This window comes from Electrophorus electricus, chromosome 13 (assembly GCF_013358815.1).
Source record: "Electrophorus electricus isolate fEleEle1 chromosome 13, fEleEle1.pri, whole genome shotgun sequence".
Classification (NCBI taxonomy): domain Eukaryota; kingdom Metazoa; phylum Chordata; class Actinopteri; order Gymnotiformes; family Gymnotidae; genus Electrophorus; species Electrophorus electricus.
The window spans coordinates 535,005-551,064 of record NC_049547.1 but is presented as its reverse complement, the minus strand read 5'-3'; the positions used below and the strand labels follow the sequence as shown (position 1 = coordinate 551,064).

The 16,060-nt window shown below is 45.4% G+C and overlaps 1 protein-coding gene across 4 annotated transcripts in view; it reads left to right on the top strand.

The window, feature by feature from the left end:
- The first annotated feature begins 10,357 nt into the window (after window positions 1–10,357).
- Window positions 10,358–16,060, top strand: part of slc8a1b (solute carrier family 8 member 1b) — a 100,462-nt gene continuing 94,759 nt past the window's right edge. For 2 of the 4 annotated variants that reach the window (XM_035532758.1, XM_035532761.1), the window contains exons 1-2: window positions 10,358–10,751; window positions 12,078–13,935. In XM_035532758.1, coding sequence (XP_035388651.1) covers window positions 12,116–13,935 — 1,820 coding nt within the window. In that variant the 5' untranslated portion in view covers window positions 10,358–10,751; window positions 12,078–12,115. Of the gene's footprint in view, window positions 10,752–10,919; window positions 10,987–11,411; window positions 11,438–12,077; window positions 13,936–16,060 lie in introns of those variants that run through there. The other 2 variants (XM_035532760.1, XM_035532759.1) reach the window with 2 other exon arrangements.

Below are 16,060 nucleotides of genomic sequence, written 5' to 3'. Positions count from 1 at the left end.
CTGTTGGATTATTTCTGCCTGTTTTCAGGGAACTGGGACTTATGGCTGGGCGTTTTGAAAATAACAAAAGGGCTACAGAGACGCCTGTAGACCAGAATTTCTCACGGCGACTCCAACTTTATAGCCCATTATCTCAGTCAGAAGATCCTTTAACACCTGGAGTGGTTAACCAGAGTGAAGTATATATTAAACAGTCCCACCAATCTTCAGTGTACACCAGGGAGTCATTTCAGTGCACAAGTGTTTGTGTGTGTGTGTGTGTGTGTGTGTGTGTGTGTGTCTTGCTGCACTCTGTACCTTTCTCTTTCTGGACAGACTCTGGTTTCTCTCCACAGAATGAATAATACATGGAGTTTATCCAGAGAGCTAATGGCATGGAAAAATCTTCCGTGTTCTCAGCGGTATCGCCACACGGTCCACCGTGCCGATAACGGAAAGACTCTAGAGAGAGCACTTACACAGGCACACAACACACAGTACACACGGAAACAATACCAGCTATTATATTTTTAAGTAGACATACACAATCACTTGCTCAGGGGTATATAAATCATGACACACACACACACACACACACACACACACACACACACACACACACAGTGTGAGTATAGGAAGAAGGCAGTATGTTAACTTCAGGTTGCCACCCTGCAGATAATCCCCCTCTCCAGTCTAACAGGTGATGCTTGCTGTCCTTGTTTGGGTTCAACCAGAAACGTTCCATGAATGAGTTTTGTGGCCTGTATGAGCCTTGAACACGTCTGTGTTGGCTCTACACTGGCCGTCAGAATGGAGAGTGGATGCGTTCATTCATCTACAGAGGAAATCTCATTCACTATCCACAATCCATATCCCTCCGCTTTCTGCGGGTCAATACACGCGACTGCAGGGTCAGTCCCCTACTGGTATCCTTCTCACTGGCTTTCTGGTCATTTTCATGGAGCCTCTATGTCTTTACTGCACATGAAACCAGTGTGTGGGTCCCTGAAAGCACTGGGAATACTGGAATGAACTGGTCATCTCAACACTCAATTTAACTTGAATAAAATATGTGACTTAAAGCATTTCCCATTTGAAACACACTAAACCGTAATTACACCAGAGACAGTAGACAAAGTACAGTTACCGTGGGGACTGTAATTACAACAGAGAAAACTGTAAACTGTGAAGAAAAGTTTAAAAAATAAGGACCAGCTAAAAATATATAACTGCTTTTCATTAGCGTGTTATACCCGATTCTCTGATTGGTTCTGGGACTTGGTCCTGTTGGAAATTAAAGTATCTTTGATTAAGTTCCCTAATTTAATTATTATTGATTCTATTCTTTGTTGGTTAGTGGTCCTCTAGTTCTTGGGTGACTGTGTCATTGTGGCATGTACACTAAGATGTTGGTACCACACGTTCTGTTTTAAAGTGCCCCATTCAGCTGCTTGGTGGTACATGTAATTTTTAGCCTGTATATCCTTGTAGTTCTGTGTGTCCTTGACCGGATTCCAGCAGAGAGCTGCAGTAATTTGTCATTAATGGGAGTTTACGTTGTAATGGACTATATTGGCAGACCACTGCACCGACTCAGCAGGGGTGAAAGTACAGAGGCTTTTCACTGGTTACACACACACACACACAGAACAAAATGAGCCAGTTATTGAAATAATACTACATCACATGTCCACAGCTGATCAGGCATCAGCTTGCTTGCGCGTGGACGTGGACGTATTTGGTGTGGCAGGACATCGTCTCAGTGTCTCCCTCAGGGATGGGAGGAACACAGGACAGACGTTCTCACGGTCACCGCTCACACAAACATGCCCAGCTACTTGTTTGTCAACTGTAATTTTTGATGCATTATTTTTTTTAATGGCAATAGATTTATGAGCTAATTTAGACACAAATGCCATAACAAATAATTCCATTGTCAGTGCTAGAGCAGCACTAACACAGACACACACACACACACGCACACACACACACACACACACACACACACACACACACACACACACACACACACAGTTTCCAGAGTAACAGACGTTTTGGACAGCGATCCTTCATCAGCTGTGCAAGCAGAGTGCTTCACACTTGATGAAGGACCTCTGTCCCAAACGTTCTGTTTCTCTGGAAACTCTGTGTACTTCACTTCGATTTTCAGTTTTTAATATCTCTACATCACTTAGTACAGTACACTGCAGGTATTCACCTGGAAAGGGCCTAAACGTACACAAACGTACACAATCTCTCACAAATGATTATCTTACTACACAACTTCATCATCATCATCACATGGTTAATATCTGCGTCCAATCACATGGTTCCTCAGTGCTTCTGCATCCTGTCTTTTCTCTTCATCAAATCCTGGCCTGAACCTGGGACAAAATGACCTCATGCAGGAATGACCTCATTCTGATATGTTGGCTGTGCTCAGGTGATGTACGGGTCTGCTTATGTACGTTTTTATTTCAGCCTCACCAAAGCTAAACAGGAACCCAAAGTGTGAGTCTGCCGGCCAGCACAGCAGCTGGAGATCCAGTATGTTCACGTAGGACCGAGATGTGCTGGCCGAGGGCTGAATCTAAACCGCAAAACATTACGACCGCACCGGTACTGGTTGTGACGCGGCGCACACAGGGCCAGTCACCTGCTCCAACCAGGATGCATTGGGGAGAGAAAAGGAGAGAGAGAGAGAAAGGGAGAGAGAGAGAGAGAGAGAGAGAGAGAGAGAGGAATAAAAGAAAAGGAGAAACAGTGAGGAAGAGGAGGAGCTCTTCTTCCACGTGTTAGATCTCTCCACATACTGTTCTCTGTAGTCTTTAGTCGTGGTAAAAGAAGCCTTTTTAAGACCAGTCAGCCCTCTTTAAATGGTTCAGACTGGGGTTTGAGTGCAAAGAGAGCTGGTCCTAGATCAGCAGGAAGCAGCAAGATATAACCACAGCTGTAACAAGGCTATTTTTAATCTTCTGTATTGACAGACCTTGCAGAAGACAGACTGGGTTGGGAGCTACTTTGTGTGTGTGTGTGTGTGTTCATGACATCACTTTTATAGAATTCCTCACTGAGTTGTTGTTTTTATGTGCATTTAAATAAAGTTACCTATTATGTCTTTGGGTAAAGCAATAATAGAGAAAAACTGATGTTACAGAGAGGGAGAGAGAGAGAGAGAGAGAGAGAGAGAGAGAGAGAGAGTGAAGGGCAGATACATAGAATATTATATAATATTATTATATAATGTCCTCTTATTGGATTTGATGCTTCAATGAAATTGCAGTTACATACCGATGATGTCATGATGCTTTCAGTCTGGTCAAAGTTTTCAAGACTTGGAAAAAGTGTAGACACAAAATATGGTTTAGTCTATTCCCCACACAAAATATGGTTTAGTCCGTTCCACACACAAAAGATGGTTTAGTCCGTTCCACATTGTAAAAGTTTTCAGATATGTGCTGCTAATATTCTGGAGATAATGTTTGTATTCAAAGAAAAAGCATTTTGTACTTTGCCAGTCAGATTTGCCAGGAAATTAATTAGTGTTTTGATTCTGACAGATGAAACATAATTCAAAGTGAGAGTCTTGTACCCATTTAATGTGGAACTTTTAGTGTCATTAATTAATTCATTAATATCACTGAACCTCTTAGGGGAATAGTGTTATATAGTGTTCCCATTTTCGGTTTTATTTAGTAACTATATTGAGTAACTGTGTGATTTCTTAAGATGTTTTAAATCTTTATTATGTAAGAACATAATACTTTGTGTGTGCGTGTGTGTGTGTGTGTGTGTGTGTGTGTGTGTGTGTGTGTGTGTGTGCGTGTGTGTGTGTGTGTGTGTGTGTGTGAGTGTGAGTGTGTGTGTGTGTGTGTGTGTGTGTATGTGTGTGTGAGTGAGTGTGTGTGTGTGTGTGTGTGTGTGTGTGTGTGCGCGTGCGTGTGTGTGTGTGTGCGCGTGCGTGTGTGTGTGTGTGCGCGTGTGTGTGTGTGTGTGTGTGAGTGTGCGTGTGTGTGTGTGTGTGAGTGTGTGTGCGTGTGTGTGTGTGTGTGTGCGCGTGTGTGTGTGTGTGTGTGTGTGTGAGTGTGTGTGTGTGATAATAGAAAGCTAACCCCCTGGTATAAGACAGCGATCTAGGCCACGCTGTACCACACCTGAGCAAGATTCAGAGGCAGCTGCGTTTTCACTCTCTCAGATCCAGAAAATAACTCAAGCAAATGTTTTTAGGGAAGGATTTTTTAAAAAAAGACCAAATCCCCTACTTTAGAACCTGATCCTGCTGAAAGAGCTAAAACAAACGTGCTGTTTCAGAGCACAAAGGACATGGAGTCAACTTCACGAGTGACACAGAATTAATCACTGGTTCACTGTAGTGAAGTTAACACACACTTCCACTTTTAACCTTGCCCTATTTCAGCCTTCACATCCTGAAGACTAAAGTGGAAGTTTGCATTTCACTTTCAGAGGATTAGATGTCTCTTCTGCTTCTTTAGGGGGTGTGTGTGTGTGTGGTGTGCTTGTGTGTGTTTGTGTGTGTTTTAAATCACCTGAGTCATCATTTTCAGCGAAAAAGCTTTCCACGGAAAGTTTTTTTTCTGACTGTTTTTTGTGGGGGGGTTTTCTGTATGTCTGAGCACATGGGAAAAGATTTCAGGTCAATATCATCCTGTCAGTGACACATCTACCGGCCAAACCAGCACACAACAGATAAAAGTGACCGCAAGTCACACACCGATAGAGCGGATCAAGGTGAGAGGAGATCACCTTCACCATCTCAGGCGCTTTACAGCAGATAACACTTTGCTGAACATGCGTGCATGTGTGTGTGTGTGTGCGTGCGTGTGTGTGTGTGTGTGTGTGTGTGTGTGCGTGTGTGTGTGTGTGTGTGTGTGTGTGTGTTGACCATAATTAGCATATCAACATAAAGAGGATGTCCTCCTACAAGGCCTCAGCAACGCAAACGTGGTTGTTTCGGTTCTTGGGTAACCGAGGATGGTCTCTGAATTGCAGGCTGTGATTGTCTTTTAGGATCATGTCTCATATGCCTGAATCCGCGAGGAGAGCAAGTCCCAGTCACGCCAAGTTCCACAATGACATCTCAATTAGGTGGAAATTTGACCACATTTGAAGAAAGCCCGTATGAAGCATACACCTCCCCATGGACGTTTGATTCACTGAAAGAAAACAACCTCATATCTGACACACGCTGCCCTCCGCGAGATCTGACAGCCAATTTTACCTTCACAGCTCATCTTGTCCAAGCAACACCACTGCAAATAGAATCCAATACGGTACTCATGAGGCCGAACGGCCAATCAGATATTAGTGATTATTATTTCCAATAACATCACAGTGAAAGATTCTCACACTTTAGAGTGTTCAGTGAGCCAGAGGGTGGAACATCAACAATGATCAATAACTGGGAATGTTTTTCCATTGATATTAATAACACTCACAGTGTATCAGGTTTTACATGCGCTGGCTTGCAACAAGCACCTATGAACCTCTGTAAGTACAGAGTGAGAAGATGTTAATGTGGTTGTTTTGCATTGGAGAAGTTTCCTTTAATGAAACACATTTGCACACTTTATCACGGCACCGCTGTGGCCAGTGACTTCACTCAACAAGTGCCATTTTCAGTCAGGCAGCAAAGTGGCCACCTGCTTGCTGTTAAATAGACAACAATACAGTTTGGTTTGTCTTTGTATGAATCACCAGAGTTGCTATCTATGCAATTCTATCAAAATTTAATCCGAATTTTCATTCAAAAGTTTGACCTCTATAATGCAGTATCAGGGAGACCTATGAAAGATATTTTAACCTCTTGGTTGTAATCTCTGCCATAAGGATACAAAGCATTTGGCTAAACAAATGTTTTAGGGTGTTACTCTGTCATATGCAAAAGCCTAACATATATAACAGAAACATGAAACTGGGATTGTGTGAAAGAAACTCTTTCAAAGTGAAAAGTCATCAAAGTGAATTTCACATAATTATGAAAAAGTTTCACTATAACGATTTCAGCCTGACTTTACACTTCCTGAGACTCTGAGTTAGCTCAGCATTGTGTAATCTCTGGAAGACTCTGTGGAGATACAGAAGATTGTGCACAGATTAAAAATACATTATGACATCATTTAAGTACACAAAACACGACTTTTCCTCGTTGGTCGGCCAGGTCGATCCCTGTGAGGCTCTGGAAGGAAACAGCAGTGATTTTCACTCCAAATGGAAGAATCATCAACTTCTGCAGCCTCTGACAGGTGGAAACCAGTTTCTGGCTTAGTTTCAGGCTCCAGTCCAAATGACCATTATTTGCTATAGAGATCCCATGTGCTGAATCTGGCTATTCCATGCAATGATTCTAGACTTTCATTCATTTGTTGCATTGTCCAGTTGAGTGTTGGCCCATGAAGAATCAAACTTCACCTTCCTTCTAAAGATGCAGGTTTCCCTGTTTCAGCATCACACGTCTCTCCCTAAAATATCACTGCTCTCAGCGTACACCAAGCTCACGGCCTGCTACAGTATGTCAGGGTCTGCCCGCTGCGTCATAGCCTAACTGGTTTTGTGTGGTAACTGTTTCTTAAACTCATCTGTGGTGTCTGCACAACAAGGTTCATGATCTTACCTTTTTATTTTGGGTCTCCTTCACCTAGAATGAAGGTGTCCGTTGTGTAGATGAGGGTGACTTTTCCTCGACTGGTGTGGGTGGAAACCCTTTGTAGATAAGACGAGATAAGATAAAAACAACCTCAGATCACCCTCGTTGGTAGTGTAGATGAGGGTTTTTCCTCCACCAAGGCCGTGCCTCTGCAGATAAGACGAGATAAGATAAAAACAACCTCAGATCACCCTCGTTGGTAGTGTAGATGAGGGTTTTTCCTCCACCAAGGCCGTGCCTCTGCCCATTCTCCACTCCCAACATCGCTGAACTGGGCTATGACAACAACAGAAAAGTGAATGCTTGTTAAGGTGCACGGAGAGCCTGGGGAGATAACAAATGTGGACCCCAGGGGCATCCTTAGTGACGGCGTCGAAAACCGATATGACATCTCAGCTATGTGGTCGCCACTTTACCCAACAACTGGCAGTCGGGTGCTGACCGCTGACTGAGAGAAACCTTTTTTCCTCCGTTGACCTGATCTGCTCCCAGCAGGACTCCCACAGACAGCCACTACATCCTCCTCTTGTCAAACAGGACAAAATGGCATTGCCCATACATAGTGCAGCAGCTATGTCCAGCATGTGGATATACATTTAAAGTATTTGATAGATATCTTTATCCAGAGTTGAGGCCTTAGATTGATTCATTAATTTTGGTCTTTAGCACCATCTTGATTGCCTTGGTTACCAGAGTTCCTGACGTTTCCCTCTCTGCTGGTATTCTGACCCTGGACAATCTGGTCAAACGCCTTCCTCTGGTCCTACTGATCTTTATCTGATATCAAACACACCGTGTTTCTGTTCTCTTAAGAAAACGTCACAAACGAGTCTGTCTTCACTGTTTTGTCATCGTCCAATCCTGACAGGACTGATGTTGGAGCAGCGGTGATTTCCAAGCTACCACGTCCTGTGAGAAATTCCTGACATCTCTCCAGGCACATTGATGAGAAAGGTTTGAGAACTTTTTGGAATGATCTGGATTTCTACATGAATAGGTCCCGTTTAACAAACTACCTGAATAAACAGTTCTTTGGAATGGTCACTGGTAACTCTGGTGTAATAAATCTCTTCTCTGAGTCACGTGCCATGATGCAACTTCCCTTCCAGAATATTTTCTTTCTGGTCTTGCTCTTTCTTTGTCAAAACTCTTTTCAGCTCTTCCTGTAATTTCTCTACCTCACTGATGTCCAGTTCCAGGACTCTGATGTCTGAGGCTCTGGTGTTCTCCCTCACACACAGTGCTCAGTCTTAGTCATGGGTGCTTGGGTTCTTCAGGAGGTTCTGGCTGGGATGGTAAAGGCCGTTATTCTCATGAAGGTTCTGCTGCCTCCTGTCCCTCTCAATGCTTATTGCTTCTGACTCAGTTTACAAGCAGCTGAGAGTGTCTCTAAGGTCTCAAAACAGCCCCGTGTCTGTAATTACAAACAGGCGGGCCTTAATATCCAGGGCCAAGAGGGAGCTGTCCACTGTCTCTAGCTGTTGGGACACTGCGTTACAGAATACTGTGCCTAGTTCAGATTTGCAGTGTAGCGCAGATGTTCCTGACGGGACTTTGACAATGTAAGGGTTGTCAGATCAGTATTTAATGGAGATTACCATGCTTTGGATAGCTGTGAAAATGTCCTCTCGATGTGCTTGTCTCTAGAAGATGGCAATATGAAACATCAATGTGGAATAATTAGAAGTAGAGAACAAAATGCAAAGTTATGATCCATGCTGTGACAAACACAAACATCACTTCCCAGCCAGGGCTCTTTGTACAAACACAAAATATCATACTGTACACAAAATATCATACTCTATACATATGTAAACAAAATGTCATACTGTACACAAAATATCATACTCTATACATATGTACACAAAATGTCATACTGTACACAAAATATCATACTCTATACATATGTAAACAAAATGTCATACTGTACACATATACACAAAATGATACATGGGAAAAAATTCCTTCTGTAAGAACAAGAAGTAACAGTAAAAATGTGCTTGTCCATGTTTCTGCTAATAGACACAGGGTTAAGACTCTTAACCCTCAACATGTCCTGAAGCCCCTTATCAATTTAAAACAAAAATCATGTTGGAAAGTCAACTGGAAACCTCACTGTCTTCCAGCAGCCAGGTTCATCCCTAAGAAACATGACTTACACAAGACAAGTACAGAGATCTTTTGGCTACGCTGGTTACCAGGAGACTTCTCACTGCTAAGGCATTAGTGAAGGCAAACAGAGAATTAACAAATGAGAGAAAATAATTTTTATTCACCATGAATGAAAGTACATGGCACTTCTGCCCATGACTTATGAGCAGTTATACACACACAGCTCAGATATGAGCTGAGACACTGGTCCAGTGAGTCACATGGCTTCATACACACTGAAACCATCACACCATGTGGCTTTAACAGTGCACTTTAACAGTATCATATAGACTATCTATAGTAATCTATAGTACATATATAATCTATAATCTATAGTACACAGCAAGGCTGCAGTCTGAGGTGTGTTCAGTGTGAAAACTAACCTGGCCAGCATCAGGGCCATAGACAGGGCTGGCGTGGTGTTTCCGACAATCATCTGGACTCCCAGACCAGAGCCAAACATAATCAATACATACATACACATCCCACATGAAAGGAGGAAAGGAGGTCACTGTGCTGTGCAAGAACCTTCTGGGGAATCTTAATGCCACACATCTTCAAGCGCAGTGAAGTATGGGTAGTGGTCACGGTTACACTTACTGATCCCCTGCAGAGAAGTGTAGTGCTAGTATCCCTCTGTGCACATCTGTGTGTGTGTGTGTATTGGAGCTTGTGTTCATATTTGAAGATTTGGTTTCATGTATTGATTAAACCTGTTTTCTTGTGTGTGTATGTGTTTGTGTTCACATGTGTGTGTGGAATCAATGTATTTTAATTTGTATAGCATGTTTTATAGACAATGTTACAAAGCAGATTTGCAAAAATAAAGGTGTGTGTGTGTGTGTGTGTGTGTGTGAGAGAGAGAGAGAGAGAGATGTAATGGCCTTTCTGGGTTTTTTGCCTTTATACTATGGCAATGAAAACCTTTAGGTTTGCCTTTTATAATTCAGCACTTGACTGCATTTAAAATACAAATAATAGGCATTATTGTCATAACAGTTAAAACTGTGTCAAGACTTTGTTAGGGAGGTCTATCCATAATATTCAAATTCTGAGTGCATTCCCACTACAAGAGCAAGGTAGATGAGGGGGCACACGGGGAGGCTCCGGTCTGCTGGGGGCTCTGTTCTGCTGTTCTGGAACAGAGCCACCACGCGTTGTCTCACCTTACGCCCTCACGCTAATCAAATCCTGGCAAGAGGGTAGCTTGAGCAAGAGAGAGAGAGAGAGAGATGGATAGATAGAAAGAGAGAGAGAGAGAGGGATAGATAGAGAGAGAGAGAGAGAGAGAGAGAGAGAGAGAGGGATAGAGAGAGAGAGAGGGATAGAGAGAGAGAGAGAGAGAGAGAGAGAGAGAGAGAGGGATAGAGAGAGAGAGAGGGATAGAGAGAGGGATAGATAGAGAGAGAGAGAGAGAGAGAGAGAGGGATAGAGAGAGAGAGAGGGATAGAGAGAGAGAGAGAGAGAGAGAGAGAGAGAGAGGGATAGAGAGAGAGAGAGAGGATAGAGAGAGAGAGAGAGAGAGAGAGAGAGAGAGAGAGAGACACTTCCTCCGATTACCCGGTTGCAAGCGCAGCCCCGTTTTCTGTCTGCGCGCGAAGCTCCCTGGCTTTCTCTCTCACACACACACTCACGCACACGTCCACCAGTGAGAGAGGGAGACAGACGAAAAGAATGAGGAAGAACTGGCCCGCACGCTTCTCTACTCCGAGTCGCAGATTTGCTGAGGAAGCACCGGCTATCTGACCGCTGCGGGTCGGTCTCGGGAAACCGCGTGCATGGGACTCGAAGAGCGAGTTTAACGCTCGCGTGCGTCGCTATCTCTCGCCATCTCGTATATAAGCCCAGACGAACGCAAGCTTGGATACTGACGGCTTCCGACGCTCCTTCTCTTCTCACGCGTCTGCTGCCACTTCCTCTGACCTCTCCGGTCCAAGGGTCGCGCGGCACCGCGGAGGTAAAACCCTGCTACGCGTAAATGTAACGCTTTACAGACGCTCGCGGACGTGGTGTGACCGTGGGATTGTCACGAGTGTGTCGGTGTTTGCAAGCTTCATTGTGTGCGACTGGCTTCCCTTGCTGTGCTACTCACGGTAGAGACTCGTGCAAACGTTTTGACGCGCGGCTGTCAGGGAGTTTAACGGATCAGCGAACTGTGATCTTAACGGGACACTTTCTGGCATCATGCAAAGGTGCGACTGCTTTCACTATCTCGCGCCCGTCCGGTATAAACTAACGACTGCGGTAAGAGTCGCGTGAACAGGCAGTTGCGGCTGTACCGAGCTGCTCGTGCGTGCGTTCATATATCTCCGCTCGTCCTTCTGCTCTGTTCTACGAGCTTCTGGCGTGCACGTGAAAGTTGCGCTAAACGTGCTTTCGTCGAGGCGCGAGGTAAGCCGCTGCGCTCCCTAAACGCGAGCTGGTGGTGATCCGGACGGTTGCGTGGCTGGGGGGGGGCAGTTTCGGACGCCGCATTGTGTTGACTCGAGGGAGCTCAAACTGGATATTAAAGTGCAGTAAACCAGCAAGATGCGCAGACTGGCTTGCGCAGCCGCAGTTGAATGTCATAAAGGGACATAAAGCATTTCGAGCCAGGCGCTGTTGCGGGAGACTCGTCTTAGTGGATCAGGTGCGACGTACAGGGTAAATAATAATAATGATACACAATTAGAGGGGAAAAATTTCAGTGTAGTACACAAGGTTTGCAAAGAGCCGGGACGTTTCGCACAGGGGTCCTTCATTAATTGTGCAGCTGTGTAACGTCTGCGCAAGTGTTACTGAATCGACGTTAATATAAAATCCACTTCAAACATAGCAAAGGCGATATGTAGCTTGTCACGAGACGTTATTGAATCAGCGCTTATAGGGAGATTATTGAAGTATTTTATAAATATTCAAATGATAAATGGATCGTGTTCAAATGCCCAGAGTTGGGAAGTGTATGTGTGCGTGTGCGCGCGCGCTGGTCATCTTTTGCCTGCAGACATATTCTGGAGATATTCCCACAAGCCTATTCTCGTGTCTTTCTTCTATAATATCCAATTATTCCAAAGCAAACTGCACGTGGACTAGCGCCAGTAACACTGACACATAATATAGACTCTAGGAGCATGCTGACACCCGTGACGTATCTGTTTTGTCAAACATCTTCTGTGGATGACACTTTTAAAGGCAGCACCCTCCATAACTACATGCTAATCTTCTCTAACAGAGAATGTGCTGAGAACATCTTCCGCTCGTGCTCATTTGTTTACCACGCTACCATCTCTCTCTTATTCCTCAGCTTTCTAGAGCATCTGAAGGTTCATCCATCGCCAAACCATGAGGCACTCGGAGATTCCTCCATTCCTCTCAGTCGGGCTTCACTGTCTGGTCGTCATAGCGACCATGGTGTGCAACATCCATCAGGTAACAGCAGAGAACATGCCAGACCACAGCTCGGACCATACCATCTCTGCCAATAAGTCGGGGACCTGTGGGGGTTCAAACGAATGCGCTCCGGGCGTTATCCTCCCGGTGTGGGAGCCCCAGAACCCCTCATTTGGTGATAAGGTGGCACGTGCTACGGTTTACTTCGTGGCACTGGTTTACATGTTCCTTGGAGTCTCAATCATCGCAGATCGCTTCATGGCATCGATCGAGGTGATCACCTCTCAAGAGAAAGAGATCACCATTAAGAAACCCAACGGCGAGACAACCACCACCACTGTACGGATCTGGAACGAAACCGTGTCCAATCTAACCCTCATGGCTCTGGGCTCTTCTGCCCCAGAAATCCTGCTGTCTGTTATTGAGGTGTGCGGACACAACTTTTACGCTGGTGATCTCGGGCCCTCCACCATTGTGGGCAGTGCTGCCTTCAACATGTTTGTGATTATCGGGCTCTGTGTTTACGTGGTTCCTGATGGAGAACATCGCAAGGTGAAGCACCTGCGTGTCTTCTTTGTCACTGCCGCCTGGAGCATCTTTGCCTACCTGTGGCTGTACCTGATCCTGGCTGTCATCTCCCCGGGTGTGGTCCAGGTGTGGGAAGGTCTGCTCACGCTCTTCTTCTTCCCCATCTGTGTGGTCTTCGCCTGGATTGCTGACCGCCGTCTCCTCTTCTACAAGTATGTCTACAAGCGCTACCGGGCCGGAAAGCAGCGTGGCATGATCATTGAGACCGAGGGCGATCGTCCGCTCCCACCCAAGGTCGACATTGAGATGGACGGGAAGATGCTCAACTCCCATGCTGTGGACTTTCTGGATGGGACTCTGACGCTGGACCTGGACGACAAGGACCTGGATGAGGAGGAGGCCAGGCGTGACATGGCCAAGATCTTGAAGGAACTGAAACAGAAGCATCCGGACAAAGAGGTGGAACACCTGATTGAGCTGGCGAACTACCAAGTGCTCAGCCAGCAGCAGAAGAGCCGGGCCTTCTATCGTTGCCAGGCAACGAGGCTGATGACCGGCGCTGGGAACATCCTGAAGAAACACGCAGCGGACCAGGCACGGAAAGCCGTGAGCATGCATGAGGTGCGCAGCGACACTGGCGAAAACGACCCCATCTGCAAGGTCTTCTTCGACCCTGGCTCATACCAGTGCTTGGAAAACTGCGGGACTGTGGCAGTTAACGTGGTCAGGCGTGGCGGCGACCTCAACCAGATGGTCTCCGTGGAATTCCGCACTGAAGACGGCACAGCGAATGCCGGCTCGGACTACGAGTTCACCGAAGGCACCGTTGTGTTCAAGTCAGGCGAGACACAGAAGGAGATTCGCGTCGGGATCATCGACGACGACATCTTTGAAGAGGACGAGAACTTCCACATCCACCTGAGCAACGTTCGGATCCTTCATGAAGGGACAGAGGCAGAGACTACGGAAGCCAATCACGTGGAAACGATCGCAACTCTTGGCATGCCCTCTACCGCCACTGTCACTATCTTTGATGACGACCACGCCGGAATCTTCACGTTCGAAGAGCCGGTGACTCACATCAGCGAGAGCGTGGGCGTGATGGAGGTGAAGGTTCTCCGGACATCAGGAGCTCGTGGTGTGGTCAGAGTGCCCTACAGGACCATGGAGGGGACAGCGAAGGGGGCCAGCGAGGACTTTGAGGACACCCATGGCGTGCTGGAGTTCCAGAATGATGAAATCTTGTAAGTGGCATCTTTGATTTAAAAAACAGTTGTTCTGGTGCCTTTATTAACAGAGCATTTATGAAGGCTTTGAAAGCAGCAGCTTTCATAGTTTTGCAGTTCTAGATGAAACGAATAAATAAAGAATCCATTCTGTAGTGCTCTGTCAGTTAAGGCACTGTGAGCATGAGTGATGTAACTGTTCGTGTTGGATTGTGCTTGATGGATGAGGACGTGCATGATGTGTTCGTGTGACATCATGGCGATGTCACAATGCCACTGGAAGCATGAAGCCAGACAAACTGTCGATTGAAGGTCAAAGATGTCTTCCTCGATTCTGTTTTCTGTTTTCTTTCACTATTTTGAGCGTCTGTCCATCGACCGTGACGTTCAGCTGTTTGCTATATGCGTCTAGCCTAAGTGACTGGTGTGTCCTGGTATAGGGCATTGTTTCTGATGTTGAGTCGCTGATGCTAGGTGCGTGGTGATGTAATTCTTCAGCGTTTTGTGAACACATTTTAACGTTAAACGCAGTTAAAGGTGAAAAGGAATTTGCGGCCTAGTGTTGATCGCATGCAGTGGGTGGATTTTTAGGATTTGATGTTATTGCACCTTTGTTTTTTAACCTTGTCGTATTACGCTGCCACCAGATTTTCGGGGGGTCACCTAGAGTGTGGTTGCTGAAATCCTACGAGTAGCAGTGTGTGCTAGTTTGGTACTACCTTGTAGTATAGTGTGTATAGATGTTTACATCAGTGTGTGCACGGTCACGTTGCCTTCTCACAAGACGAGCAGTTGTGTGGCCCTGACAAAACCCCAGTTGTCTGACACATTCCTGGTGTACCAGATTATACATCTTATTAAACCAGCGGATATCTCTCCGTGTCCATACAGCACACACATACACTCACACATACACATACACACATACATACACACACACACACACACACACACACACACACACACACACACACACACACACACACACACACATGAAAGTACAAAAACGCTCTTTTCTGCCCTTCCTCTTTCTCTTGGTCTGAGTCTGTCTGTCTGTCTGTCTGTCTGTCTGTCCCCCCCAGTTACCCCCCCCCCCCCCAGTTACTCAAAGGGTGTAAAACAAGTGAAGTGATTTGAGTAAATGTGGGCCGTGTGTTTTTAAGCAGATTCAAAGCAGATGTGAGGGTCAGATATTTCGGGGCCTGTTGGAATACTGCGTGATTTCCATCGTGTGGTGCCGTGAGTGCCATTAAGTGGATTTTAATAACACTCCTTTAGCATAATGATGGAGAGATGGATGAACAAAAGACTGGAGGAATAGAGGGATGAAGGGATGACAGGGAGGAGTGCACTGACCTGGAGCAGGGAGTGAAAAAGGCTCTGGGTGGAAAAAGGCTTCTGTGAAACTGCTTACTCTAGAATTCTTCTGGAATGTGAAGTCTGGATTTCTTTCAGATTTCTTCTGAATTCCAGACCGTATAATTAGAGCATTATCTCAGCGTTCTGGGATCTGAAATTGGAGCGCAGCTAACATAACCTCACACAGACTGCTTGATCATCAGTCCAGTCCTTTTGGACCCGTAACCATGGGCCTTACTGAAGAGCAGGTCCAGTCTGAACTACACAATTTCCTTCCCTGATCTGAATAAGTGCCACTTTTAAGAGAACAATCGTAATATGGAAATTTCCTACCAGCGTCTATGGTGCTATTCAGAATCACAGATGTGGTTCCCACCATACTACACACACTGTAGTACACATCCTCCACACTACACATAGTGTAGTTCATATTCACCATACTACACATAGTGGCGTACACACCCACCATACTACACATAGTGGCGTACACACCCACCATACTACACATAGTGGCGTACACACCCACCATACTACACATAGTGGCGTACACACATCTTCCATACTACACATAGTGTAATACACATCTTCATACTACACATAGTGTAGTACACACCCACCATACTACACATAGTGGAGTACACATCTTCATACTACACATAGTGTAGTTCATATTCACCATACTACACATGGTGTCATACACATCTTCATACTACACATAGTGTAGTACACATCTTCATACTACACATGGTGTAGTACACACCCACCATACTACACATGGTGTCGT